This window comes from Solanum dulcamara, chromosome 6, assembly GCF_947179165.1.
Source record: "Solanum dulcamara chromosome 6, daSolDulc1.2, whole genome shotgun sequence".
Lineage (NCBI taxonomy): Eukaryota > Viridiplantae > Streptophyta > Magnoliopsida > Solanales > Solanaceae > Solanum > Solanum dulcamara.
Genome location: NC_077242.1, coordinates 2,206,836 through 2,234,833, shown reverse-complemented (window position 1 = coordinate 2,234,833; position 27,998 = coordinate 2,206,836). Strand labels below are relative to the sequence as shown.

Here is a 27,998-nt window from a genome sequence, read left to right as displayed (position 1 = left end):
TATTATGTTATAAGCTATACTTCTATTATGGAAGTTTCTGTTGAAACTTCAACAGGAACATTAGAGTTCGAGATTTCACTATTTTACAGTTACTACAAAAGAATTTGTGTACATACACGGAGGAAGGAGAGCAGCGTGCAGTATGCACAAATCATAAACGAGTATCTCGGAGGATGTTTTCTGAGAGTACGGTCAAGCAAGTATCTGCGGCTATATCACCTCAAAGCTATACATTTCCTCGAATCTTTGTCGTGTCTTTGCTCTTCCATTTATTTACTCCTACAGCACGCATCAAATTAAGGCAGTACGTCAATACTGACTTCATCGTACATCCACATCTTGCGAGTAAGAAGTTATTTCACACACCTGTGGTGGACCTATTGAGGGAGGTTGCGCCTCTGTTTCTACGATCACCTCAGAGACTCTAGATTCTGATTTCTCATTTGAATAACTAATAAACAAAGAACAAATGAAGTCAAAATATGATGCACTTCTTGTAGTTCCATCTGCATTATTCTAACATCTTTTTTTTTTCTTTTTTTCTTTTTTTGAGAAAAGGTGATTGTATCTGCATTATTGTCGTCGAAGTTTGAAATACCTTAGGGCACTACAGATTGGTCCTAATGATTGACAAACAAAAATACAAGAAGTAATAACATGAAGATTAACCATTCAATAGGAAATCTAATTCACCTAGATGGTAGCAAGCAGCACGGAGCCAGGTAGGACTGAGGGCAGAAACTTACCCTGTTTATACATAATTAAAATTATTTTTTAACATATAGTAGATGTTGAACACCCTTTGGCTTCTTCATGTGTTTACTCCTTTATATTTTGAAACCTCTTAGTGAAAATCCTAGCTCCGCAACTAGCAGCGAGGCACATAAGTATCCCAGTACGAAAAGACTAAATTGGAGTCATTAGTTGGGTGTAACCTAAGAGCTACCTGCCCCTAAATAATCATGGACAACATTTTGTTGAAGAACAGGAAACCTTTGGAAGTTCACATATATATTAATAGAGTAAAGATGGACTGCCATCAATTTCCTTAACCAAGATAACAATCCTTGAATACGATGCACCAAAAAAAGTAAAAATTCGTAATTGAATTTGGGATGCTTACGTTGAGAGTATTGTCACCCAAATGAGTTCTACACAGTCAACCCAAAGAAGCCTTTGTTCAACCGGGACTACACCGTACGTAATTAGATGAGCAAATGGCCACAGCTTCCAACCAGCCTGAAAAATGAGCCACATACAGAGAATCCGTGTTAAAAGGGTGTCATGATGCATGAGTTGCTACTAATCCATGCTGAACCTCAAACATCATGTTGCATGATAGAAGCATGCATGCAAGAAACAACAAATAGGAATAATATAAACTGCAGGAAACTATCATTCAATCGCTTTTCCGATCTGCACAACAAATGGTAACTTATCAACAGAGCGTAGGTTTAAATTTGACAAGTATTATGGAGATTCAATGAACACCCTGACTTAAAAATCTTCTTTGAAAATGCAAAATAATGTTCAACTATGAAAGAACTATGGACCAGATACGAGGAAGAACGCCAGAAAAATGAAGAGAAAATGAACACGAGCAGCACAGTAGCAACTATGGTCATGGTAAATAACACTGATATATTCATAGATATGAAAACCAAGAAACAATAATATTTTACGTAGTAATATGAACTACTGCTTGAAGCGAAAATAAGTTCAATTATGTAAAGGTGATGCCGTAATTTAAGCAAGAAGTAAGAGCAGAAGGTCTTCTTACAGTCAACATTGGAAAGAATGTAGCCTTCAATTCACTGAAAATGGCAAGAGGGGATTCAAGACGTAAAATTCCCAAAACTGTGTAGTAAATGCTGTTCCAAACTGCTGACCAAACAGTTTGATCAAAGGCAACCTTGACAGGAACCACCCACCAATCTTCGAAAGGAAACAGTGCCTAATACAAATCAGAGTGTGTTGCTTAGTCCAGAACAATTAAAACCTATAAATGCACAGCCATGGAAGTATGAAACGTTTTAAAACAGCAGTACCTCACAGAACTGATAATAATAATGAGAGAGGGATCCATGTAGCGTGAATCCAACTAAGCCTGATCTCAACATACGTGCACGATCAATGTCAAAAAGAGGCTTCCCTTCATAGCACTGCAATAAGTACAGGGAAGACTAATCAATCCCTGTGCCGAAAAACAATTTCAAGTGATTCATGGGATTTGCAGGAATTTTCTATTTCATACACACTAACCTGTGCAATCCAATCCCCAACAGAATAAACCACTCCACTGATGACCATTTTAGCCAAAACTGGATTTCTTTTAAGGGCTTCCTCATATGCAACCCAGTTGTGCTGAGGTGCATATCTCAATATCTCAAATAAGGTCCATCCCTGAAAGAGAAGGATGATGAGCTATATTCTCCTGGAAAATATGTAGGTGAGCATACATCACTACAATTTGCTTCAGAAATAACGAGAAGGAATTCCACAAGAAACAAATATGTTTCAATGCGGTGAACCCAAGTAAAAGAATATATAACTTTAAGAAAAAAAAATGATACAAGGGAAAAAAGCAAACTTGTCACTATAAGTATTATAAGTATACGCGATTCCTTGTCAATTTATCAAGGATCAAACTATTTTAAGAAAAAAAGTACTTGAAATCAAGAAAGAGCAATCAGGATCTAACAATTTTAATTGACAGTTCTATATACTGAATGAAATGAAATATGCAATCATCACCCATGAGCAATGAAGGCCAACACAAATTAGACTGCATAAAACTGTCAGATTCTCCAATTAGACCAAAAGCAGATACAAAATAAACATCATACCCCAACCCTGTACAACTGTAAATAACAGCGACATGAAATTCATGACTAAAGTGCAAATGATTTGAACCACAGAAGACTGAAAGACATTAAGAAATACAGATCCTTAATCAAGAATAGAACAACTACATAAGGATTTTTTTTCCCCTTGAACAACAACAGGGCAGAACAAAGAGCATGAGAACATACCAATCTAAAAGGCACCAAAATCAATTGAGTTATATATAGATGGGTGCAACACGCGTGTGTTTCCACCTAAATGGAAGGTACTTGGGACACTCAAGTTATAAATATTAAACATATCTTTTAAGCTTAGGTTGGAAATCTTTCTCCTTTAATCTTTTTCATTGCCTCTTAACAAGTGTGGCCTATAGGTCAATAAAGTCTGTTCAGGTTCAAATCCCAGCAGAGATAAAAACACTAAGTGATTTCTTCCAATCTGTCCTAACCTTTATAGACGGACTTAGTTGCTGCTAGGGGTGTTAGTTATCCCATGTAATTAGACGCAAGCAAGCTGGCCCAGAGACAATGGTTATAAAAAAAAAAATTGAGAGAATTAATCATTTGAACCGAATGAACCAAAATATTAAGACAAAAACCACATAAAGAGAGAGTCTTGATATGCAAATGTTTATGCTCAGAACAAATTTTCAGACACCGAGTTATTTAAATACAAGTTAGTAGCTTCTACAACTAGTAATAAGTAACTTACATGCCAGTAATCATGGTCAATTGTGAGCAATTTAGTGATAGCAAAAGATCCAGCAGCTAAAACAATAGCTGCATTAATAGCTCTATCAATAAGTTTCTCCACATCCTCCTCTTCATTTTCTGACCCAACAACACCACTTGCCGAAGAAAACCCACCAGCACCTTCAAACGACAACCTCCCTTCATTTCCGAACCCACCCACTACCTGATTTACTATATCCATCTCTCCGCTTAATTCCGGCTCTCTTTCTAATCCAATTACGACGCCGTTTTGCTGGTCCGTACTGTCGGTACTTTGGATCGGAATCACGTCGGTTTCGTTGGCTACCGAACCCACTACAGCCAAATCCCTCAACTGCTGATTCTGCTGTTTAAGACCTCTGAATAAGAATTGAGACTTTAAGGGCTTTGATAGAGAGAGAAAGGGCTTTGCGTTGGGTTTTGGCAGAGAGAGAAAGGGCTGTGGTGAGGTCAAGCCATTGATTGTCGCCATTGAAATGGAGAAAGCTTAGATCAAAGCTTACTTCACCTTCTTTCTCTCTGTCAAACAAACAGTAGAACAAAGGGATTTTATATCAGTTTGGTGATCAGGTACTTCGCGGCTTACGATAATGGAAGTGATCCTCCAATCGTTGATTGACAGAAATAAGTTGATGGTGTTTTTTCATTGGTTGATGTGTGGAGGTGCAGCTGACTATGGTGGAGCTACATTCTTTGTTCCTATGTGACTGCGCTATCCTCAAGCCACGTAAGAACGATCATAGCCAATAATTGAGCATAATTTTTTTATAAAGTCAATAGTTTTATTTGTATAAAAATATAATAGATTTATTTTTTTATATTTATTTTAAATACGAAATATATGAAATGTTTTTTCTAATTTTTTTTCTTTTAATTAACAATAAGATGTTAAACGTTATAAAAGTGTGTTCTAAATAAACTTTATCTTTAATAGGATTTGGACCAACTTAAAATAAAAATATAGAAAAATAATTTATATCATTAAAATTAAAATGACTAAGATAGGGCATTTTTGAAAAATTAATTTAAGGGGGCACGGGATTTGTCAAATTGGCACGCAGACTTTTTTTAAAATTGAACTTAGCACATGACTAAGCATTCACCAACTTTTTCTATAAAAGTTTTCTATATTTTCTTAAAATAGGCGAGAGATCTCGCCGGGAGTAAAAAAACGTAATTTATTTTGCTCCTGAAAATTAGCAAATGCTTTATAAAATTAATTGAGATATATACTATAAATTGATTCGTACATTGTGGTTATCAAAACAAAAGTGGGCAAAGACACACAATATTAAATATATATATATATATAAAAAAAATTTATGGAAAAAGGGTCAAATATACCTTTAAACTATTTGAAATGAATAAAAATATGTTTCATTTATAGTTTGGTCCAAAAATATCTTTACCGTCAATATTTTAGTCCAGAAATGCCCTTATTGCTATTTAATGGGTCAAAAATGCCCTTTTTCAAACAAATATATTATTTATTTTCTTTTTGAACACATTTTTTTCCTAGTAATATTTCTTTTATTAGCAAATGTTTATTCCACTTCAATTAGAAAAAAATTTAAAATATTTCTTATTTTATTATAATTATTTTCTATCGTTATTTGAATAAAAATTAATGATAGATTTATTATTATCTTATATATATGACATATATTATCCGTTAAAATTTAGAGTACATGAAATTATTCTATTTTAATTGATAAAATGAGATTATGAAGAATAAAATAATTTGCTACATTTTTATTACTTAAAGTGGTTTAAAAAGAAAGAAAACAAGAATAGAGTTCCTTAAAAGTAATATTTTTATAAAGAACAAGATTTTTTTAAAAAAAATATCTATATATTTATTCGGAAAAAGGCATTTTTGACCCATTTTGTAATAATAGGAATATTTTTGACTCATTAAATAACAATAGGGGCATTTCTGGACCAAAATATTAACGACAAAAGGCATTTTTGAACCAAACTATAAACTAATGACATTTTTATTCATTTCAAATAGATTAGGGGCATTTTTAATCATTTTCCCTTAATTTATTGATTTCTAATGATGCAGGGAAATAAATTTTTTCTAGTCGAGGAAAACAATGTTCTTGTAGGTTTGTAGATTGATTGGCGAAGTGATGGTCCTCTCCACTTGTCGACTCATTTTGGTATCTTTCAGTTTCATATGTGGCTACGTTCACATGAAATCTCATTCGGATAAAAGCATATTCAGATTTTAAATTATAAAAAAAAATAATTGATGATTTCAAGTTAACATATAATAATAATTATTAAATTAACAATATAAGCTAATTATAAATATTTTATTAATTTCTTAATATGAATACAAAATAGAAACAAAATGACTAAATTCCTGTGAATCTATATTTTAAGGGCTAGACCCCCCGCCCCCTGGAGAGAATAGTTAGTTCACACATTTATGGTGGTGGGCTCGTAAATACTTTCCCATATTTGTGGTTGTTGATTAGAAAGCATGTCATGTTCAGTGATTTTTATTTTATTTTTCCTTCGAATGTCATGTTCAGAGATTTAGACCATCAAATAATTAGGGTCATTTATTGTGGGCAAGGAGGCTACCAATATTCTTTTATCTACACATACTATGAGACAATAATAACAGGTGTCTGCCCTTTAAACCATTCAAAAACTCTCTAGTCTTCTAGTAATAGTACTAGTATATATCCTAAGTCAAAATAAAATTAAAAAAATCCTAAGTTGTTTTCATTGGAAATTCTTGAGGCAAAGAATTTTCAGAAATGGTGCATCAGACGAAATGCATGTATTTTTCATTCTCTAACTATAATTCATCAGATTTTATTCTGAAATTAAATTCAACATTAGTGCATTGTTTGTTCCTTAAGACTTAGATTGACTTGTTAATTGTTTTCACATGTTGTGTAGATATTATATAGTTTTAAGTTTCTAAGTTGAATCTTTTCTAGCTTAATGAGTTTAGGTTTAAGTTACTCGAGACCAAATTATAAGTAAAGGGTGTTTGATTTTTGTATAAGTTGTACTAAGCTTATAGTGTGTATATTATAATATATAGGTTAATTTCCGACGTTTGGTAAGTAAGAAGGAAATATTGTCCCAAAAACATTTAGATATAACATAACCAAATACGGTGACACCGAACCCGAATCCCCAACATTTAACATGGACCTGAATTCCTATCTCGTTCGCGACCGAAGATCCGATATGACCCCAACATCGACAAAGATCCAATCCCGACTCGAGACCTAACCCTCGAAACTAACCTCGACCTCAACTCAAAACTCAATCATTGACGTGATTAAGACCTAACCCTCGACCCTAATTCAGACAAAGATCAGAGACACTATTCCAAGCCAGGACCTGACCTTGACCTTGAGTCGGGGTCGAGTCCCTAAACATAAATTATGTAGTTAGTTCTGGATCGTGGTCAAGAATTGGAAGTCGGGTTTGAAAGTTGAGTCTTGGATTAGGGCCAGAATCAAGTGTTAGGGGCGAGAGTGGAGTCTCGAATCTCGAGTTGGGGCCAAAAGTTGGATTTAAGGTTGATGACGGAAGTTAAATCTTGAGACGATCTCGAGTTGGGTCAAGGTTGACGTCTTGAGTCGGGAGTAGAATCTTAGTTCGAGGTAGGGCTGAGAGTTGAGTATCAGGTCAAGAGTTGGGTCATGGGTCCCATTTGGGATTTGGAGTAAAGACACGAGTGGATATCGAATCCCGAATTTAAGTCGAGTGGTGAGGCTGAAATAAAGATTTAAATTTTTTTTTCCTTACTTTATGTAGGGAACTCATTTTCCTTAAATTTAAGGAAAATGAGTCAATTTAAAAAATGATGAATCCAATCAAACATGAGAAAGTTGAAAAACATTTTTCTTCGTACCAAACACACCCATAGTTGATTTTGTTAATATACCTTGCTACTAGCTTAATCCAATAAAGGCATTTAACCTAGTTGATCGAAAATTACAATGGACAACCCATCCAATTTATTAATTACTAGAAAATCATAGGTCATTCAAAGTTGGAAAAACTACACAAAATAGATCCAAATAGGGCAATTGGGGCATTTTAATTATCAAAAAATGGTCATTCGGCGTATATTCATGTATATTTGATGTATATTTTATGTATAGAGTGTATCATAATGTATATTTAGTGTAGAGCTCATGTATAAGTAATCTATATTGTATAATCAGTGTATACTTTCTATGACTCTTGGCAAGCTGTATTGTATAGTTATTGTATATTTTCTATAACTTTGGCTATTATATTTGTTGTAAACTAATTAGTTTATTGTATATATTTGATATTGTCCCGATTATTTACCTTAATTGACCCACGCCCCAAACTATTTACCCACTTACCTCACTTTCTCCTTTTTTATTTTGTGCATGACGACAACATGACTTCAGCATCACTGCTATAAATTAATCCTCCGTGATACTCTATCGGTATATTGATACCACATCGGTAATTCTCTGTGATACTCCATCGATATATTGATACCACATCGATAATTCTCTGTGATACTCCGTCGGTATATTGATACCCTATTGGTATCATATAAGATTAGACTCTTTTTTAAGAAATAAAAATAAAACAATTAAGAAAAAATTATTAAAGTCACAATCTTATTTATTAAACTCTAAATTAGTAGAAAAAATATATTTTTTGTGATACTCCGTCGGTATATTGTTACCATATTGGTGTCATATAGGACTGAGCTTAATCCTCTGTGATATTCCGTCGATATATCGATACCGTATCGGTATCACATAGGATGGTGCTGACGTTAGCGTGTGAATTTTAAAATAAATCTATGACATCTTAAAATAAAAAGAGGGCATAAAAGTAATGGAACATTTAAGGATAAATACTTTTCCTTTTCAAGGTATAAGAGTTCTTTTCCCTTCAAAATTCATGAAATATTTTAGCCAATTATACTATAGCCTGATGACCAAAATTACAAAAGAGTGGAGGAAGAGTTTAAACTACATGAAATATTTTAGCCAATTATACTAGGAAAAATTACTAAGAAAAATATTTTTTAATAAATAATTATTGATTTTAGCGATATTTTTTTATTTATTATCATTTATAGCAATATATAACAATATTATGTTATATCTACTATGTATTATTAGTGAATTATTCATGCAATATAAATATATTATAAGTGTTTTAAAATATAATATACTTGTTTGGTAAGAAATTGACACAATGTATTATAAGTGTATTAAAGTATGTGATAAATAAATTATTCATGAATAAAACTCGTATTATATGAGTTTTATAAATTATTCTCGCTAATATGTATTAAAATTGTATTATAAGTATTCAGTGAAAAAAATATTATTGATATAAATAGTAAATATTTTCTTAATGTAGTACATTTATGTAAATTTACCATTATACTATAGCCTGATGACCAAAATTACAAAAGAGTGGAGGAAAAAGTTTAAACAATAGCCAATTTGACCAAACAAGGTAAAACAGAGTGGTTAAATCCGAAAATAGGAAGGATGGAACAAATCTACTGAATAGCAGCAAATCAGTGTTGAGTGAGCAGTTAAAAAACTTCACTGACACACCTTCCCAGAAATCTTAAGTTTAGCCCGTATTAGTTTTTTCCGTCCGCCTAAATCATCATCAATCAGTTCTAAATCAGAAACGAATCGTAAAGAGGATCTTCGTCGCTTCTTAGTTCGTCTCTGGAAATTGCCGATCTCAGTACAACACATATGGTTTCTGCAGATCAGTAATGGCGAACTTCTTAGCTCAGTTTCAAAGTATTAAAACTACTTGCGATCACGTCGTCATTGCCGGTAAACAAATCTCACCTCTCACTTCTATTTCATACAAACCCTAGCTTGTAGTTGTAATTTGAATTATAGTTTCGCAATGACTGGCGGTAGTACCGGCTATGCCGCTTCAACTATATCAGCAGCGTGATGATCGCCGTCTCCTAATCTTAGATCACTTGGAAATGCTTGCAAGTTATATGTTAGCTATAGACAGCCAATTTAAGGCGAAATTGCTTATTTTTTCCTGCAATCTATCGAAATCAATGTAAACTTAGCTAGAAGGATCTAAATTTGTGATACTAACTAGTCTTGGATTGAGTGAGATTTAGGGAACATCTAGTGTTAGACAACTCGTAGTTTGCCTTAAAAGACTAATTGTTTAGTATTGAAATGAAATTGGCTAAATGGATTTAGAGAATTTATATAGCAGAATCGAGCTTGTGATGGAGTAGTAGTTGATTGGATATGCATGTATTTGAATTATGTGGTACAACTGTGGGTCGTAAGTATGGAATAGGTCCCCCATAACTGAAGTTATGCGCACTTTGGGTATTGAAAAGGAATAACATGTCTATTTATTAAGGCGGTAGTTTTGGTAGTTGCTGCTATACTTGGCTTGTCTGCTTCAGGCTCATGTGAGGACCTTTGTTTGAGGTGAGATTCTATGGCAGGTTGTTGAATTTGCCGACTTTGATGCTGTAATTTATTATACCTGTATATAATATTTAGTTTCTGACTTTCTAAAAGTTTGAACTTTGCATCAAGTATGTCTGTTCCCCCTAGAAAATTATCTCTAATTGTGCTATTCCTATGTACTCTTATCAAAATCTAGTACCTCTACTTGAATAAGTAACCTCTCTCCTTTTCGACTTTTCGTTTGAAAGGGAGACATGTTACTACTAATATCTTGTGCCCATTTTTGCCTCTACTAGTACTGCTAGAGTATAAACCTTAAATTTGGATCTCTGTGAGCTTCAAAGTATGACTTGTTCATCTTGTAAATATTTTACTTTTTGTGCATTATCTTGTATGGTTCAGTTGCTCAGCTTCATTTTTCCAATAAATTACTTTGCAGTTGAAGATGTCAGTGATTTATGGCCCCTTGTAAAGAAGGGGTTTGAAGACCATTTGCCATTCAAGAGAGCTTTTCTAAATAACAAGACCCGTAATCCTGTGCTTGTGGATGAACTGCCAGCTGAATACATATTGACAACAGATTCAAGACTTCGTAGTCGATATCCTCAAGAACAATCATTATTTTGGTTCCGAGAGCCATATGCCACTGTAGTTCTTGTCTCTTGTGAGGTAGAAAGCGTACTTGGCTTCTTAAAGTTGAATATTCTATCTTGGCATCGTTGTTCAATATATAACGGCCTTGTGAGTTGTTGTTGTTACTATAAGAGATACAGTTGTTTAGAATTTAGAGACATTGTGTGTATTGCAACTGATCAGTGAAAAGATGTTATGTAGAGAAAATAACACATACTTGTTTTTCCTATAAAAAAAGAAATGAAAATATGTACTTAGCTTAATCTATGCAATTGTCTCACTTTATACATTTCAAGTATTTTAAATGATAATTCACCCATGAGGTCTTTAGGTTCATATCCTAGCGGAGACAAAAATACACTACATGATTTCATCGCATCAGCGTAAACCTTGGTGGATAGAGTTATCCCAATCTCTTTTCAGTCCTTTCAAGTATCCCTTGCCATATTTACATGTGCTTGTCCTTTGACCCGAGAGATTGAATAGCGGGATATTATGATTGAAACTTAAAAGGGGCAAGTGGAGCTACCGTTGTTGGCTTATATTCCTGTTTGGAGAGGACTAAACTCATATATGGTTGGTGGCTGATGTGAAGCTTTTGCCAAGTGGCATCTGTATGGAGAAAACAAAGAAAGTAGGGCATATCGAGCGAGAATTTTTTGGAGGGAAACAGGAGAATAAGACAAACTATATGTGTAGTTAGCAGTGTAGTCAAAGGCACGCTTAAGCCCTGAAGCGAGGCTCAAAACGTTTTGAGCGCTTCGCCTCGCTTTATGTGCGCTTCAATGTTGTCATCAAGGTTCTAAGGCAAACTTTCCTTGCCAATGAGCCTTTTCTTAAGAAGTGACACTAAACAATTGATATTTCACTTTATCATAATTTGTTTTCAATTTCTTTGGTCATATATTGGTCATGCATGTTTATAATTATTAGTCTTGGACTAAACATATATATTTGTATTTTTTTCTCCCTTTGCGCCTTTGTTCATTAAAGCCCACGCTTTATTTGCGTTTTGTGCTTAAAGCCCCAACGGACCTTAGAGCTTTTTTGCGCTTTTCGCCTTTGATAACACTGGTAGTTAGTAAGGGGGACCAAGTAGCTGGTTATAACCATGACTGAGTTAGTGAAATGACCCATTTAAACTCATTTTCTTGGATATTCACGATGAATCTTGGAAGTTTTTCTCAATTGGCAGACAACATGGTCTTACATTTAAGGTAGCTGCTTATATTTCAGCATTTTCATCTGTTGTAAAAGGAATTGAAGTAGACAAGAAGTTCCAGTTTTGCTAAAAAAATCTTTGGCCTCTTCAGTGAGGGAATAATTGGCAGTTAAGGAACAACCCTGACATGCTCTCACCTTGTTGCTTCCAATTTTTGATGGTCCTTGGAGTTTTTATTTTTGATAAGTTTTTTTTTTTATTTTTAACAGCCTCTTTTTGATTAATCTGCTTAATTAACGTCCAATATTTATTCTACTTTTGCTTCTTTTATTTTGAAGATAGTTTCTTGTTTGTATACAGTAAAAGTTGATGATTTTTTTTTCTTGTTAGGATCTTGATGAGTTTAAGACTATTCTCAAGCCACGCCTAAAGTTAATAGTTCAAAATGATGAACGGGAGTGGTTCATCGTGTTCGTGTCTAAAGCAGCATCTCACAATGATCAGTCCACCAAGATGGCAAAAAAAGTATATGCTAAACTTGAAGTTGATTTTAGCTCCAAGAAAAGAGAAAGGTGTTCCCCCGCTGCAAATTATATGAGTTCTGATGCAATTAACAAGCGTGCTGATTCAGTGCCACCCATGCATCTCAAAAATTGTTTTGCAAGTCCTGAATTTTCTCTCTTTACAAATAAATTGACTAAATGGGAAATATCAGAAGAATATTTTATATACTTACAGAAACCATTAGTGCATCTTGTGGGAGGTACAGGGATCGTACTCCACATCTCAATCTTAGTTCTTACTTCTTCCAATCAATAGAAACCATTAGTGCATCTTCTTTCTAAAATTCATCATGAAGGATGGTTATGTAATGTTTCTAATAAGAAGGCTAATTAGATAATTACCATTCTTCCTCTCATGGATTTTGGCACTAAGTTGCCTTTCTTTTAACAGGTTGTCATACAGCTAACTTTCACTGTATGTGGTCTTTTCCGTTATCTGTCTTGAGTTACATTAGTATTTTCTTCAGATCTATGGTATTCATCCAGTTAAAGCATCTAGTTAAATAACATGTTAAAATTACGTGAATCAGAGAGATGAAATATCCTTGAGAGGAGACAGAAGTGTACCTAACTAATATTTTTATTCTTCCTTTTTAAAATAACCTGGATCTTAACACCCCAAATAAATTCTCTCTCTAACATATTTGGATATATTCTTTGTATAGATGTTGCAAACTAGACATTCATGGACCTGATACAAATTTCTGGGATGACTTGGAAGCCAAGATCATGGAATGCATCAGAAATACACTTGATAGGCGCATTCAGTTTTATGAAGAGGAAATACGGAAGCTTAGTGAACAGCGCTTCATGCCTGTGTGGAACTTCTGTAACTTCTTCATTTTGAAGGTAATACAACAGCAGCAACATCATTCCCAGTGTGATCCCAAATTGTTTCTTCACCATTAGCAGGATCGTCAGATGCTAGTGCCTGGATTCACGAATATAGAAAAGCTTCATTGTTTAACAATACATGATTTCAGAGATTAGTAACTACTGTGGAAAGGCATTTTAGTGCGATATATCTTCTAGTGAAGATCATTTAACCTTCTTGGTTGTAATGGGTTAGCTTTATGCTTTATATCAGTTAGTAGGTTAACTTTAGATAATCCAAGTGATTATATTATGCTTATGTGGAGTTGCCTCAAACTGTTGCGTTTTTTGCTGAGAATTAGATTTTATCGAGAGGATCCATGTTCTAGATTTTCAGTAACAACTTCTTATCATTTAACAGGAGAGTCTGGCTTTTATGTTTGAGATTGCTCATCTCCATGAAGATGCATTACGTGAATATGACGAGCTAGAACTCTGCTACTTGGAAACAGGTACTGAATGGCCGACTCTTTTTATTTTCCTCTTCAACTTCAAGATGGATGAATGTTAATTATTTAAATTTATTGCTGAAAACATAGTCACCCTTCTTGTTTGCTGTTGACCTCCTTACTTAGCCATCTTTACTATTTTGCCTCCTTTCGTGTTATGCTACTAGGTTTCTTGGTATGAAGGAAAATGTTTTCCATGGACAATATTTTCCTAGAAAATACTTTTGTGAAAAATAAGTGGATTTCTTATTTATTTACTAGTGTTTGGTAAGCAAAACAATATTCTGCAAGAGCATTTATATGGAATCCAGAAAAACATTATGTGGGTGGGATAAGCTGGGGTGGGGACTGGGGGTGGTGGTGGGTGGAATGGCCAAGGGTTTGGGGGGGGGGGGGAGGAGACAATGAGCTTGATATGCCACTTATGGAACTTGTTTCCCCTACTTTCAGTAGGGAAGTCATAAAGAGATTCTTCTTTCCATAAAAGTCTGAAATAGATTGCCTAATCAAGAGATTCTTTTTTCCATAAGAAATATCATAATTTCAAAATCCTCAAATATCTCTTTAGGGTTCTCTATATTTCTCCATGGCATTTGTCAAACCTATGTATATGTGAATTTGCATGATGTTCTACAATCCTAATACTCTTCATAGGTCATTGGACCTTACATGCTTGCATATATTCCTTAATAGGTTATTGGACCCAAGATGCTTGCAGACAATACTTAATACTATGAAGTTTGGCGTGAATGCATTGCTAAATCCATTTAATTTGATGACATGAGATCATCGGTGGCTTTTCTTTCTTGATTGTAACATGAGAAACCACTGAGAATTCTGTGCTAATATGTATTATGTTTTGCAGTGTACTATTTAGGCTAACTTGATTTGCTCAAATTTTCTGTTGTTTTCTGGTTATAAAGATGCTAAACCTGATAACTGACCCGATTTTTATATGTCACTATTCATTAGTGAATATGACTGGGAAACAGAGGGACTTTGGAGGAATGGACAGCGGCGATGATCAGGCTGCATTGCTCAACCCAGGAAAAAAAGCACTTAACCAGATTGTTCAAGATGATTCTTTTAGGGAATTTGACTTCAGGCAGTATCTATTTGCCTGCCAATCAAAGGTGAGTATGCAAGACCTATGATTAAAGTAGGCTAGCTTTGCATAAGGTATAAATCTTTTCTTAATCAGTCGGAGGAAAAATACTGCACTGCTCCCTTGCATTCATCATCCTTCTTTCTCTTTTGGGACATGCCAAAAAAGTTGCCCACAACAAAAGTTGAAAGGGAGTCTTATTTCTAGTAATGCTCCAAAATGTAATTTTTTTTGGCACTGTGATAGTTGCACTTGCAACCCTAGCAAGTGAAATCAATTTGCTCATTCCTAATCTGTAATGTACATTCTCTTTTGTTACTTCTACCATCTGCCTTGAACTTCTCCGTGGTCCCATAACATGATAAAGCTGTCTATTGATCAGAGAAGCAAAAGAATTGTGCTACCCATATAATCCCCTCCTCTATGAGCACTATCATAACATTGAGGATACTCGTGGCTTTGAACTGGATGAGTACAAGAAGTTCTTTTTCCCAACCTCTTCTAGTAATTAGTGTTTTCAAGAGTCTACGTGTATGTTGCTGTTTCTATTGCTGAAGAGATTCAGTTTATTTGTGGTTGAAAACACCAACAAAACCAGTGGAATCTTACAAGTGAGGTCTGGGGAGAGTATAATGTATTCAAACCTTTCCCCTACCTCATGGGGTAGAGAGATTGTTTTTGAAAAACCTTGGCTCAAGTGCATCAAATCAAAATAAAATAGTTGTAAACGAGGAAATATGGCGATGATGAAAAAAACAGGCAACTAATACGTAAAGCAATACAGAACATACACAAAAAGAACAGTAATGTCACATGGTAACAAATATCACAAAACAAGAAACTACATGAAGAAGGCTAATACTATGACATACACGGTGCTCTAGACTACCACCAAGCCTATTCGCACTGAAAAGCGACACAAAGCTCAACTCCCAATTAACCTTGTATCCTAGTCCGCGACCTCCTTACCTCCCTATCTAAGATCATGTCCTTGGTAAACTAACTCATTCTATGTACACCATACTATCTCATTTTTGTAGTACAGGTTGTTTCCATTGCTGTAGCTACCTCGTTCTACTTTCATGTTCAGCATAATGCCATGATCCTGATATTACTTTATTAAATGTGTGTAGCTCGAAAAATATAGGACTTCTCAGATATCTGATGAGAATAAGTTCCGAATATGAGGTAACATCAACTCTTGGATGTCATCATTTTTCATCTGTACCTTTGAAAGAGCATTTAGTGCTAAAAAATTTCTCACCGGTGCTCAACTTTGTGAAAATGTGTTTGTTAATCTTAGGAGCAAGAAGCATTTTTTTCACAATTTCTTTTCCCTATACAAAAAAACGAAGCACTAAGCATTTAAAGGAATGAATTCTCCTTCAGTTGAAATGTTTGGTTGGGTTTCACGTGTCACATTTATGACTTATCTTTGCAGCTATTGAGATACCTTTATTTGGCTACTATTCTGTTATTTGTATTTTCAAAAACTAATTGGGATAGAAAGATACTGCATTCTGAAAGATTGTATCATGCTCATAAGTTCAATCCCCTGGAAGTTTGGAACCCAACAAACAACAACAACATCATACCTAGTGTAATCCCACAAATAGGGTATGGGGAGGGCAGAGTGTATGTAGAACTTACCTCTACCTCGTAGAGATAGAGAGGTTGTTTACATAGACCCTCGGCTTAAAATAAAGCATATCCAAGTAGTGATACAAAAATGAGAACAGTTACAACAACGCAATAATGTGAAATTGGAGCAACACACAACATACAACAGAAAAAATAGTAATGCCAAAAAAATAATGCGATAAACGAAGCACAAAAAGACAGGTGATAATCGAAATCGAAGAACAAGAAACTATGAGAAAGTGCTAATACCACTGGCAAGAAAGAAGGTCCAAGTACTACCACCAATCCTATCCTACAAGAAAGCGAGAGAACACTCAACTGCCAACTAATCTTCTACCCTAATGCGCGACCTGGTCTCTTATCTAAAGATCATGTCCTCTATAAGCTCAAGAGGCATCATGTCCTGTCTAATCACCTCCCCCGAATACTTCTTCAAATTACCTCTACCTCTCATGATGCCCGCCCTTAACAATCTCTCGCACCTCCTCACTGAGGCATTTACACTGTTCCCTTTCACATGCTTAAACCATCTCAGTCTCGCTTCTCTCATTTTATCCACCACAGAGGTCACTCCTAGCCTGTCCTAAATATCTTCATTCCTAATCTTATCTCTCCTACTCTCCTAATATGCCCACATATCCACCTCCACCCCTACAAACAATATTTTTTTTAAAAAAAATAGGAAGAGTATAGATGATCACTTCTCCTTGCACTTAAATTATCTTAAGCATTTTTCTGATGATGTTTAATCAAGATTTATTTTTCCATTAATACCTGCAGCTTCTCTTTAAGCTGACCCGACCATTTGAAGTAGCATCAAGGGGGCATTCATTTATTATTAGCTTCTCAAAGGCATTGGCCCTTCATGAGGTAATGAGTTCTCTTTTACCTTCTTCGTAATTTCTATTGTCTGTGAGGATTGAATCCTTTTTTATTATTTTATATTCCCTTTTATATTTTTCATTCAATCCTTTGCTTTAAAAGGCAACTTAATTGCCAGTACAGTCTGAATGGAGTGGAATGTTATTTTAATGATTCATATAGCTCCATCTATTGGGATTGAGGTGTAGTTGATTAATTGATTTTTCATATGTGCTTCTGTTGTTCCAGAGTAAATTGCCCTTCTGCACGCGTGAAGTATGGGTTATAACCGCTTCCTTGGCTTTAATCACTGCAACTGCTTCTCAATACAAAGATGGACAAGTGGCTCCCGACATTGAAAAAGAGTTTTACCGTGTTCAGGGGGACCTTTATTCTTTGTGTCGTACTAAGGTAATTTAAGCTATGCTAAGAAGTATCATCTGATGTTGTCAGATGTATCTACTTATGACTAACCATAATCTTGACCATCCTACACAAGATTTGTTGTCTGATGAGTTTTGAAACGCTGGTCATGTGTATGTAGCTTTTAGGGCTGTCATTTGCTCAAATTTTCAAATAATTTTGATTCTGGATTCAGTTGTTGTTCCTTTAGCTTTTATTTATTACAAATTACTCTCTGCCTTCCGTTGAAGCTTGTTATGGTTGTGGCAGTTCATGCGGCTGGCATATTTAATTGGTTATGGATTACATATTGAAAGAAGTCCTGTGAATAGGTACTCGCACTGTTCGCTCTTGACAACACCTTTTTCTTGTATTGGGGCATTTTTCTGAACCAACCATCCTATAGGAGGGTAATCCAAGTATACAATAAAGGTTGTTTAATTTACTGAAAGCTCATGTATATTTCATTCGTTTGCGCAGTGCTTCACTTAGCATGCTGCCTTGGCCTAAGCCAGGAGTTTGGCCTTCTCTTCCTCCCGATGCTTCATCTGATGTGCTTGTGAAAGAAAAGGTGCGTTTTTATTCGTGGTCATTGAAGATAAGCCAGAAAGACCTGCCCATCTAAAAGCATACCATTCTCCTATAGCAATTACCTAGCTGAAAATTTTAGGATTGGTGACTGCTAAAGTTAATGAAAGTAGATGTGTATGAAAGGGCATGTGGTTTGTAAAGTAAAATTCCTCCCTTCTCATCAACCGTCAGACATTTTGAAGGATCAGTTAGGATTCATTCTGTAGGGTATGAGAAAAGCTTAGGAATGAATATGTAGCATATAGGCAACCCGCTGACATATACAAACTGAAAATTAAGCAACTGAAAAAGCTAGAGGTTTGGCAAATCGTTGATGTACACAAATAGGTAATATTACTTGAGTTGTAAGTAGAAGAGATAAAGTTTTCATATTTTGACCTCCAATCTAAGTTCAGGGTGCCATTGGCCGGGTGAATACTTTTATAATAGACTAACAGACATTAACATTTGAGTTTCTCTTGCGTACCTGCATCCCCATATTAATCATGCCATCCTTGGCACACTTCAAACTTTCAAAGGTCTGCTTAGCCAGCAATAATGGGCCCAATATCCACTTTTGGACATTATTTGCAACATTATTTGCATTTATGTTTTCAATTGAAATGCCTTCTGATACCATTGGCCACAATTTCTTTGCAGATGATGTTTGAAGAAAGTCTGCGGGTTAAGCATTTTGGTATTCAGAGGAAGCCTTTGCCTCTAGAACCGTCTGTACTCTTGCGGGAAGCAAATCGCAGAAGAGCTTCTATTTCTGCTGGAAATGTGTTTGAAATGTTTGATGGACATCCAAATGCAATTGATGGGTAATGGAGATTGATTAAGATGAATGCTTTATTTGTACATTTTTTATAGGTGCATTTCCATACTTAACAAAGCAAAGTTTGGGTGATTGGGCTGTTTTGAGATTATCAGTTGGCCTGATTTGGAAATTTTAGAAGTTCGATAGTTTCTCGTGTAAAAATAAAAAAGAAGTTTGATAATTTTCCTATATTACTTGTATAGGAAGCGACAAGCTTACGGCTCCTATTTACATTCTTGACTTAATACGTTTCCGCTTCACTTATCACTATTGTGCAGTTGAAAATTGCTCTATTTTCAAAAACAGCAAAATATTGTTCGAACAATTGGTAAGGTGAATAAAAATGCTATTTATAAGCATGCCTGTGTCAATTTAAGTGAATTACTGGAGGATATAAAGCTGAATAGACTGTTTTCGTTGATTACTCAAGGGCCCCTTCAAGGTGTAACTATATGGATGCATGGACAAAGACTATGGTTTACATTAGTGTCAATATTTTCTTTTAGTCCAAGAATTATCTCCTGAGAACATCATTAAGAGAAAGCAGAGAACATAAAAAGCAATGACTGGTGTCGTTTTCATCGATTTCTTACTAATCTTTTGACTATAGGATGTTTTCCTGAAGCCATACGGTAAAAAATCTAAAATTATATTAGAACATTGGTGTTAGTCTCCCCAATAGGCTTCACATTTTGTTCTATTGTAACCTCAAAGGCTGAGCTCTTACCTTGTCGTCATCTGCCGACAGCTCAGGTTCAATGTCTTCACCAGCAAAAGCACAGTCGATATCAATGTTGAGAACTAACTCTTCGCCTGGAAACTTTGAGAGCTCAATCAGCCGACCTTTGAGGCTTTCAGAAATTTGTGTAGCTGCTGAGCATGCTTTGCGGAGTACAATTTCTGATGCAGAACTGTGGAAATCATTGTCTTCTGTCCAGGAATTTGAGGTTCCTATCTTCTCTAAGGACTATATGTGTACCTGTGAATAGTAATGGCACTTGGAATAGAGTTCTGTATACTACTTGTGAATAGGCATGATACTACTAATTTGAGTTCTGCATATATCTTTTTTAACTGCTCGTGAATTGGACTCCTTGACATGCATTATTCAGCAGCAGATTAATTTTATTATTTATGTAGAGTCGTGTTTTGTTTTATATTCTTCATTCCTTTATGCAATTCTAATCAGTTTTAATCTTAGCAAAAATACCTGGAGCTGTCAAAAGGAGCTGCCAACAACTATCATCGTTCATGGTGGAAGAGGCATGGAGTTGTACTTGATGGTGAAATTGCAGCTGTGTTCCATAAAAACGGAAATTATGATCTTGCTGCAAAATTGTATGAAAAGGTTTGTGCTCTTTATGCTGGTGAAGGATGGCAGAATCTTTTAGCTGAGGTCCTTCCCAATTTAGCTGAGTGCCAAAAGGAACTTGGTGATCAAGCTGGCTATCTATCTTCATGTGTAAGATTGCTCTCATTGGATAAAGGATTGTTCTCCAGCAAGGAACGTCAAGCATTTCAGTCTGAAGTGGTTCGTCTTGCTCATAGTGAGATGGAGAACACCGTGCCTCTAGATGTGTCCTCACTGATAACATTTTCTGGCAATCCTGGACCACCACTGCAGCTTTGTGATGGCGATCCTGGTACACTCTCTGTCATTGTATGGAGTGGATTTCCTGATGACATTACTCTAGAATCACTTAGTCTAACTCTCACAGCCACAACTAATACCGATGAGGGTGTTAAGGTATTCTGTTATACTCTCTATCGCATTTCCTCAAGTAGTTTTTAGAAAGTGTATGTTCTAGTGCAATAAAATTTTATGAGTCTTTTTCTCAGGCAATAAAAAGATCCGGTGAAACGATATTAAAGCCCGGAAGGAATACAATCATGATCAATTTACCTCCTCAGAGACCCGGTTCTTATGTTTTGGGGGTTCTTACAGGGAAAATTGGTCTACTAAGTTTTAGATCTCACAGCTTTTCAAAGGGTGCTCCTGCAGATAGTGATGATTTTATGAGTTATGAGAAGCCAACAAGGCCAATCTTAAAGGTAAAGGATCTGTCAGATAAGTGGAGAGACAAAAATGAATTGTGAAGGTTGTGATGTGTATTCCAAAAGGATAGGAGTGTCATCCTTCGCTTCTATCCTCAAATATTCTTAATGATTTTTTTTGTATGCAAATGGTTTTTTTATATAGAATGATTATCTGAAAGGCCTTCTATATTTCTTGAACGTTTTTGAAAGGTGTTCAAGCCAAGGTCTCTGGTTGATCTTACTGCTGCTGTTTCATCTGCTTTATTGATGAATGAACCTCAGTGGGTTGGAATAATTGTGAAGCCAATTAGTTACTCTCTTAAGGGTGCAATTCTGCACATAGACACTGGTCCTGGGTTGGCTATTGAAAAATCGCATAATATTGAAATTGAGAGGCACGTGAATGGGCACACAGATGAGTTAGACCATTCTGGAGATTCTAAAGATGATGACAGTCCTGCAGCTACTCCCGAAGTAAAACAAATGTCTCTTCATGATGGAAATATTGAGCTGCCTGATTGGGCAAGCAACATAACTTCTGTTTTGTGGATTCCTGTGCGAGCTACCAGCGATGAACTTCCTAAAGGCGCTCCTGCAGGTGATGATTAATAAACTAGTGGTTGTTCAAACAACGTAGTCACAGCTCCATAAATCTGTTTTTTCCACCGCCTAAACACCTGCTTTACCTATCAGGTGCAATTCTTCCCCAGAGACACAACCTAGTGGAGGGACTGAGAACAATAGCTTTGAAACTTGAATTTGGGGTGTCGCGGAACCAAATATTTGAAAGGTTAACCTTCCTCACCTTTTCATTTGATACTTCTAATTTTTGATACTTTTTATGCATATTCTTGTTAGTAAGAATAATCTGGAATCTTTATGCATATTCTTGTTAGTAAGACTAGTCTGTAATCTAACTTTATTTGCAGGACAATTGCTGTGCACTTCACTGACCCCTTCTCTGTAAGTACACGAGTTACGGACAAAAGCACTGATGGTAAATTGCTTTTGCAGGTAATCGTTTCTGCCGCTTTTGTTTGGTGGTGGTGTTTTGGGGGGTGGGTGAGCTAGGGGTGAGGCTGGGGGTGGGAACTTACAGGCTAGAGTAGTCATTTTCTTTGTGATCAGAGGTTCTTTATAAGTATTTTGGATGTCTGGATTATGTAATAGAAATAGAGAAGAAAAATAAATGACTTAAAGAGAGGAAAAATAAATGACTTAAAGAGAAGAAAAGGCATAGGAGATGCAAGAAGCCATCTGAATTTGCATCCTCTGTGTTAGGATCACTGGTACCAGAAACGCAGACGGTTGTCTCTGATGTCTGTAGTTCTGTGTTTTACGGAATTGTGTAATTTCAGAGTCAAGAAATGACATGACCTTCATTAATGCCAACTCTCTCATGGTTACTGTCTCCTGCTTTGTTTAGGTGATACTACAATCACAAGTCCAAGCTACACTGACCATCTATGATTCTTGGCTTGATCTTCAAGAAGGCTTTGCTCACATTAGAAATGGTGATAAAAAACCAATCTCTGGCTTCTTCCCCTTAGTGATCTCTCCGAAATCTAGAGCTGGAATTCTCTTCAGTGTATGTCTGGCAAATGCACCAATAAAAGGTATGCCCTGTTGTTTTCCCTCTTAGTCACAGACTCGACAGTCATTAATTTTTATCATCCTTTATGTACTGATACTAATAGTAGGGAGCCCAATCATGGCATATCATCCACTACATTTTCTGCAATACTGGGGAAATCTTTGGACAACATTTTTTCCCTGCATGCTTCTGATTAGCCATCGACCAAAAGCAGAAAAGAAGAGGAAATATCTACTGGAGTCTACTAGGGATATTCCTTTGTGGATAGTTGATAGGGATTAATTTGAATTACATGGAGGAGGAAAATGCATGCTACATATTTTTTTTTTCGTATTCTTGAAACTTATCGAACTATTTTAAGAAGCAACTAATGATATTTCATGACATTAGTTTTCACTCTTGCCTTTTCCTTTTGTGGTTTGCTTAGAAGAAGCTGAGATCCAGTGTCCTGAGAGCATTTTAAATATTAGATTTGGTATTTTGGGAAATAGAGCTGCTGGTGCCCATGACCCCAATGCTGAGGAACCTAGTGGACATGATGGATCGACTCAGAGTCTGATTTTCAAGAGCTCTCTTCTTTTACAGAGACCTGTGCTTGACCCTTGCTTTGCAGTTGGTTTTCTGCCTCTTTCTTCAACTGATCTTCAAGTAGGACAGCTTGTTAGCATGAGATGGAGAGTTGAAAGGTTAAGGAGTTCGGAGGAATATGCAGCTTCTGAAAACAATGTAAGTACTGATGATCTGTAATCCTCTATGGCAAATTGGCAATCTCAATAACAAAGTTGATCAATCCTCTCTGTCCAATATAAATTGCTCAACCTTTCATTAGTGTGAAGCTCTTTTTACTGTTGGATTTTCATTTCTCCTGCTAATCAATCATCTGGGTGACTTACTGGATAACTCCATCAAGTTTTTCAACATCCACTTTAGACTCGTGAGGAAGCTTATTATTTTCTATCAAAATTTTGAAATATAGAAAGTGATGTAACATTCATAATCGAGCCCTGGCTGCTGATGCTCATGTATATCTTTTTGATCTGGTTATTCTTGTAAATTTCTCACATCATATAAACTAACTTGTAATACCATATATGTCAAAATGGGACAACAAACTTCCTTTAGATGACAAGTGCCTCCTTTTTTTTTCCTATTGCAAGGATGATGTTCTATACGAGGTCCATGCAAATTCAGATCACTGGATGATTGCTGGGAGGAAAAGGGGACATGTCTTACTCTCAACGAAACAAGGTTTCTTCAAGTTGTTTTTTTCATTGTTTGACTTGTATTACAAGTGCTTCTGTGCACTTACATGTGCTCTGCCGGTTCTCATGCTTTTTTGTACACTGCCAGGATCGAGAATAACTATTTCAGTATTATGCTTGCCACTGGTTGCTGGATATGTTCGTCCTCCTCAGTTGGGGTTGCCAAATGTTGACAAGGCCAATATTTGTTGTAATCCTCCCAGTCCACATTTGGTGTGCGTCTTCCCTCCAGCTTTGAGTTCTTCTTTCTGCATACCAGCCTGAAGCCTTTGGTCATCCTTCTGACCTTTCTTTACAATTGGATTGATCGTCCTTTCTCGTTCAAAGAATGATGAGCTTCACATGGATGGCTTAACTTGAAAACTTCGAGTCTACCAGTGTTTGTAAAATATGTATTCTTTTTCCAAGTCGCGACAGTAAAGGAAGCGAGTTTTTTTAGTGTCAAAGATGTAGACCTAATGTACAGAGAAGATTTTTGCTTGTACAATAGACGAGATTCTGAGAGAGAATTTCCTTTTACACGGAAGAGTAGTCAGGAGTAGATGAATTGAAGAGGTAAAGTGATTGGTTTTACAATATGATGTGCATGCTGTGACTAACTTGATGGTTGATAGATCCTTTTCTTTTTCACATCTCTTTTGATTGTTTTTATGCTCCTTGTCGATCCCTCTGGTTGAGTTAGATGATCTTCCAGTCGTCTTCATTTATTTTGACATTTTTCTCTTATTTTCCAGACTACCTTTCACAACATTTATCATACTAGAGCAAGCACAATAATCGGACACAAAACAAGAACATATGATAGATTTTGAAGTTCAAGCCAAAGTACATTTAGTAGTATTTTATTGATTGATGTCCCGTAATTGTTTTCTACAGAAGAAATTTATAAAGGTTGTGAGGTATTGGTTACACGATTAATATACTTGAATCATATATCTTCAAAAAAAAAATTACTGAGTAGCCATTCTATTATTAATCTAATCATTTTAACTTTACAATATTAAAAGAATTACCTATACCCCAAAAATACGATACAGAAAGATGCTTCAAATTATATATATTAAAAAGAGAAGTAAAGGAAGGTCCCACCGAGATTTGAACTCGGGTTACTGGATTCAGAGTCCAATGTCCTGACCACTAGACCATGGGACCTTATTGGTACATTGTGACAACAATAATTATAAATAACAAAATCAAAAGTAACCCCACCACCACACACAACCTCAATTATCTTTTATGCTACACCATAAATGAAGTATACCTTGAATTCATCATGCATAAAAGTTCATTATTTTCTTCTCAAAGAAAACATAGTAAAGGTAAGGCCACATACACGCCAATCTCTCTAGACCCCAACCTCACTTATATAATTACCTTGGTATGTTGTTATTGTTGTCATAAGGAAACAATTGAAAGAGAAAAGACAGGGAGAAACTTTGAAAGCAAAAGAGGTTTACCAATCCAACATTAACCTTGGATTAGGCCCTGTTTTAAGGACTCAAATATTGTGGCATGTTTTAATGTAAAACACAAAAATCAGGAGAGAAGGAATATATTAAGGTGTGTGGTCTCCATCAACTCTTCTACATACTAAGTCTACATTGATAGTTGAAACGTCGTGAAAATATAATTTTCTTAGTCGATATGTGTCACAAATCTATGTGTTCATTATTTTATTTTATTTTCAATAGCATTCGCGAAAAGTTCACACTGCATTTGCATTATTCATCACCTAAAAATGACTAGGAACGAAAAAATTTATTGGGAGTTTATGCCTATTTAATTGCAAGATTAGAGTGTTTAAACTTTTTGATAGTAAAATTGGAATTTGAATTCCTTTTTTTTTTTCAAAATTAATCCTAAATTGAATAAGCATTTTGATTAAGGCCTCATTATGGTAAAAAGTCCAAAACATCATTGGAATGGACAATACAAAATTAGGGGAGAAGAAATATCATAAATTGTTTGGTCTTAAATCTTAATCAACACATTTAGGTGGGCATCTAATATTCCAATATATATAAGCCAAATCTATTTATAATGATAGCTCAAACATATTGGCAAGCACAAACATTTTGCAACTCTGAAATGTAGTTGAAACACCAAAATCATGAAAACTTTTGTTAGCAAATCCTTTTAATCCTACCAAATCTACAATCAACATCATTGTTGTTTTAGTTTCTCACTAACGACATTGATATGGATGGATCTAACAGAACTCAGTAACTTTTGTTCGAATTTTATGTATGTTTACTAAATACTTATATAATTAAAATTTAGAATCGAATTACTAACGGGTGAGGTTATTATCCTATTATTATCAAAAACCATAAAATTTAAATTTTGTATTTGTCTTTGTCAAACAAAACTTTGTTCATGATTTTGATTTGTCACAAAGAGGCATGAGTGGTGTGTATTTTGATAAAGACTTAACAAATTCAAATTGTATCTAAACTTTTTTATCATTACAATTTATTGCTTTCTTTGATAGCACACATACAAATGGAAGGAGGCTACTATAGAAAATAGTAATATTGAACTTATCTTTTATGTCATTCCCATAAATATTAATCCATCAAAAATTGTTATGAAGTTGTACGTAATTATTCTTAATCAAAAAGGTCTCAAATTCAGCAAGTTTTGAATATGAAATTCTCTTTGATAGAAAGCCCTTTACCCCCTTAAATTGAAAGTTTCCAACGAGAATCCGGATTAGTTGAGTCGCAAGCTCATATCGAACTCCAAAAGTGTAAAACCAATTTTTTTTTATGATATGCCCATTAAAGTTCCCCTATTCAAAATCATTACTTTGAACTTTTCTTGTGGAGGAAAAGATATAGGGTCAATTTCAATATTCTTTTGTTGTTGTAGGACCTATGTGTATGCATTAGTCATTCGTTTCTCTTGCTTTCACATGTAGTCAAAATTTTCTATGGTTTTATTTTCTTTTCTAAATTTAAAAAATAATTAATCTTCTTTTATATAATTTGTTTCTACGGTATAGGTATTTCATTATCTGATCTTCTTTATTTTTATATTAGTTATAATAACATGATAATGTGCAACCTACGTGCATGCCACTTAAATAAAAGGTGTAAATATATGTACTATAAACAATTAGGTTAGGCAAAGTCTTTCCGTCATTATATTTCTGTAAAATATTTTAAATTTTTTCATATTTGGTTGTCAAAATAATTAATTTTTTCAAAGAAAATGGGTTCCCTAAAAATTAGGAAAACGGCTTTTTTTTGAAAGAGAATGTAGAGAAAATGAGTTCTACCAGTGACATTTCATGTTGATTATCCCCTCCCCACCAATGACATAGTCAAGATTTTCAATAAAGGGGTTCAAAATCTAAACTAGTAGACATACGAACTAGCCGAAGGAGGTTCGACATCTATTATTTATACACCAAAAATTATTTTTATCATGTATAAATAGTATAATTTTTTACCAAAGGAGTTCGAATGAACCCCCGCCATCATGTGGCTCCGTCCCTGCTCTCCATCCCCATAGTATTTATCTATATTATATATAAATACTTTTGAAATAACATTTTTCACTTGGATACTCACCAAAATGAGAAAATAGGTAAAAAAAAATCATTTATTTTTGTTGATTTTTTTTCCTTCGTACCAAACACACCCATAGCCTCCACTACCATTCAAATTCCAATTCTACAAAAGAAGTAAATGCAGAAAAGACTTTTGAACTAAATAATGCTCCTTATAATATCTAATATGTGTAGGATAGAGACTTGACAAGGACCTCAATTGATATATTTATCAGCTTCTTTTTTCAATCTTTTATCCAATTATTCAAATACCTAACAACATGTTATTATTAAGAGGTCCCAATTCTATTGTCCTACTATGCTATATATATATATATATATATATATATATATATATTCAAGTTCATTTTTCACTATTCACATGATTTTCCTTGTAAATGAAGTTTTGTCAATTTTGTTGACAAATGTTTTTCTTTTATTTTCTTTTG

The 27,998-nt window shown here is 35.0% G+C and overlaps 2 protein-coding genes and 1 non-coding gene across 5 annotated transcripts; 1 reads left to right on the top strand and 2 right to left on the bottom strand.

The window, feature by feature from the left end:
• Nucleotides 1–2: 2 nt before the first annotated feature.
• Nucleotides 3–4,125, bottom strand: LOC129891090 (uncharacterized). 2 transcript variants are annotated; one of them, XM_055966343.1, is made up of 7 exons: nt 3,556–4,125; nt 2,263–2,403; nt 2,049–2,162; nt 1,781–1,954; nt 1,124–1,239; nt 367–451; nt 3–279 (listed from the first exon to the last, which is right to left on the bottom strand). In XM_055966343.1, exons 1-7 carry the CDS (start codon nt 4,045–4,047, stop codon nt 274–276), a joined length of 1,128 nt encoding a protein of 375 aa, XP_055822318.1. In that variant the 5' UTR covers nt 4,048–4,125; the 3' UTR covers nt 3–273. The 2 variants fall into 2 exon arrangements, with proteins under 2 accessions (XP_055822318.1, XP_055822317.1); XM_055966342.1 differs by having other exon boundaries at nt 3–451.
• Nucleotides 4,126–9,142: 5,017 nt separating this feature from the next.
• Nucleotides 9,143–24,626, top strand: LOC129891280 (trafficking protein particle complex II-specific subunit 130 homolog). Of its 2 annotated transcripts, none has more exons than XM_055966584.1 (21): nt 9,143–9,409; nt 10,464–10,693; nt 12,210–12,391; nt 13,048–13,231; nt 13,617–13,707; nt 14,677–14,837; nt 17,231–17,320; nt 17,561–17,722; nt 17,984–18,045; nt 18,194–18,284; nt 18,944–19,107; nt 19,852–20,050; nt 20,305–20,850; nt 20,943–21,155; nt 21,351–21,738; nt 21,834–21,930; nt 22,070–22,154; nt 22,567–22,756; nt 23,165–23,460; nt 23,892–23,982; nt 24,085–24,626. In XM_055966584.1, exons 1-21 carry the CDS (start codon nt 9,346–9,348, stop codon nt 24,258–24,260), a joined length of 3,762 nt encoding a protein of 1,253 aa, XP_055822559.1. In that variant the 5' UTR covers nt 9,143–9,345; the 3' UTR covers nt 24,261–24,626. The 2 variants fall into 2 exon arrangements, with proteins under 2 accessions (XP_055822559.1, XP_055822558.1); XM_055966583.1 differs by having other exon boundaries at nt 9,144–9,409; nt 23,162–23,460.
• Nucleotides 24,627–25,076: 450 nt separating this feature from the next.
• Nucleotides 25,077–25,148, bottom strand: TRNAQ-CUG (transfer RNA glutamine (anticodon CUG)). Its single transcript has one exon. It is a non-coding gene; the product is annotated as a tRNA-Gln (tRNA).
• Between the last annotated feature and the right edge of the window lie 2,850 nt (nt 25,149–27,998).